The 295-nt window shown below is 60.3% G+C and overlaps 1 protein-coding gene across 1 annotated transcript in view; it reads right to left on the reverse strand.

Annotated features, from left to right (window-relative positions):
- Positions 1 to 295, reverse strand: part of EMH_0002860 (leucine rich repeat containing protein / ankyrin repeat containing protein, putative) — a gene marked incomplete at both ends in the record, with an annotated part of 12,160 nt that overhangs the window by 8,893 nt on the left and 2,972 nt on the right. Inside the window, one exon of the mRNA XM_013496177.1 lies at positions 1 to 293. Coding sequence (XP_013351631.1) covers positions 1 to 293 — 293 coding nt within the window. The remainder of the gene's footprint in view (positions 294 to 295) is intronic.

Consider the following 295-nt stretch of genomic DNA (forward strand, 5'->3'; position numbering starts at 1 on the left):
CTTCTTCCTGTTGCAGCTGCTGTTTCTGCTTTTGCTGCTGCTCCTCCACCTGCTGCTGCTGCTGCGGCTGCTGCTGCTGCTGTTGCTGCTGCTGCTGCTGCTGCTGCTGCTGCTGCTGCTGATGGTGCAGCTCGAGGTCTTCAAAGCCAAGGACACGAGCAGTGATACCAGAGCTCGGCGCTGCTGCTGCTGCTGCTCCTGCTGCTGCTGCTGCTGCTGTTCCTGCTGCTGCTGCTGCTGCTGCTGCTGCTTTTGCTGTGACACCTATTGAGCCTGCAGCAGCTGATGTCGGCAG

Source organism: Eimeria mitis, genomic scaffold, assembly GCF_000499745.2.
Source record: "Eimeria mitis Houghton genomic scaffold, Emh_scaff196, whole genome shotgun sequence".
Taxonomy (NCBI): Eukaryota; Apicomplexa; class Conoidasida; order Eucoccidiorida; family Eimeriidae; genus Eimeria; species Eimeria mitis.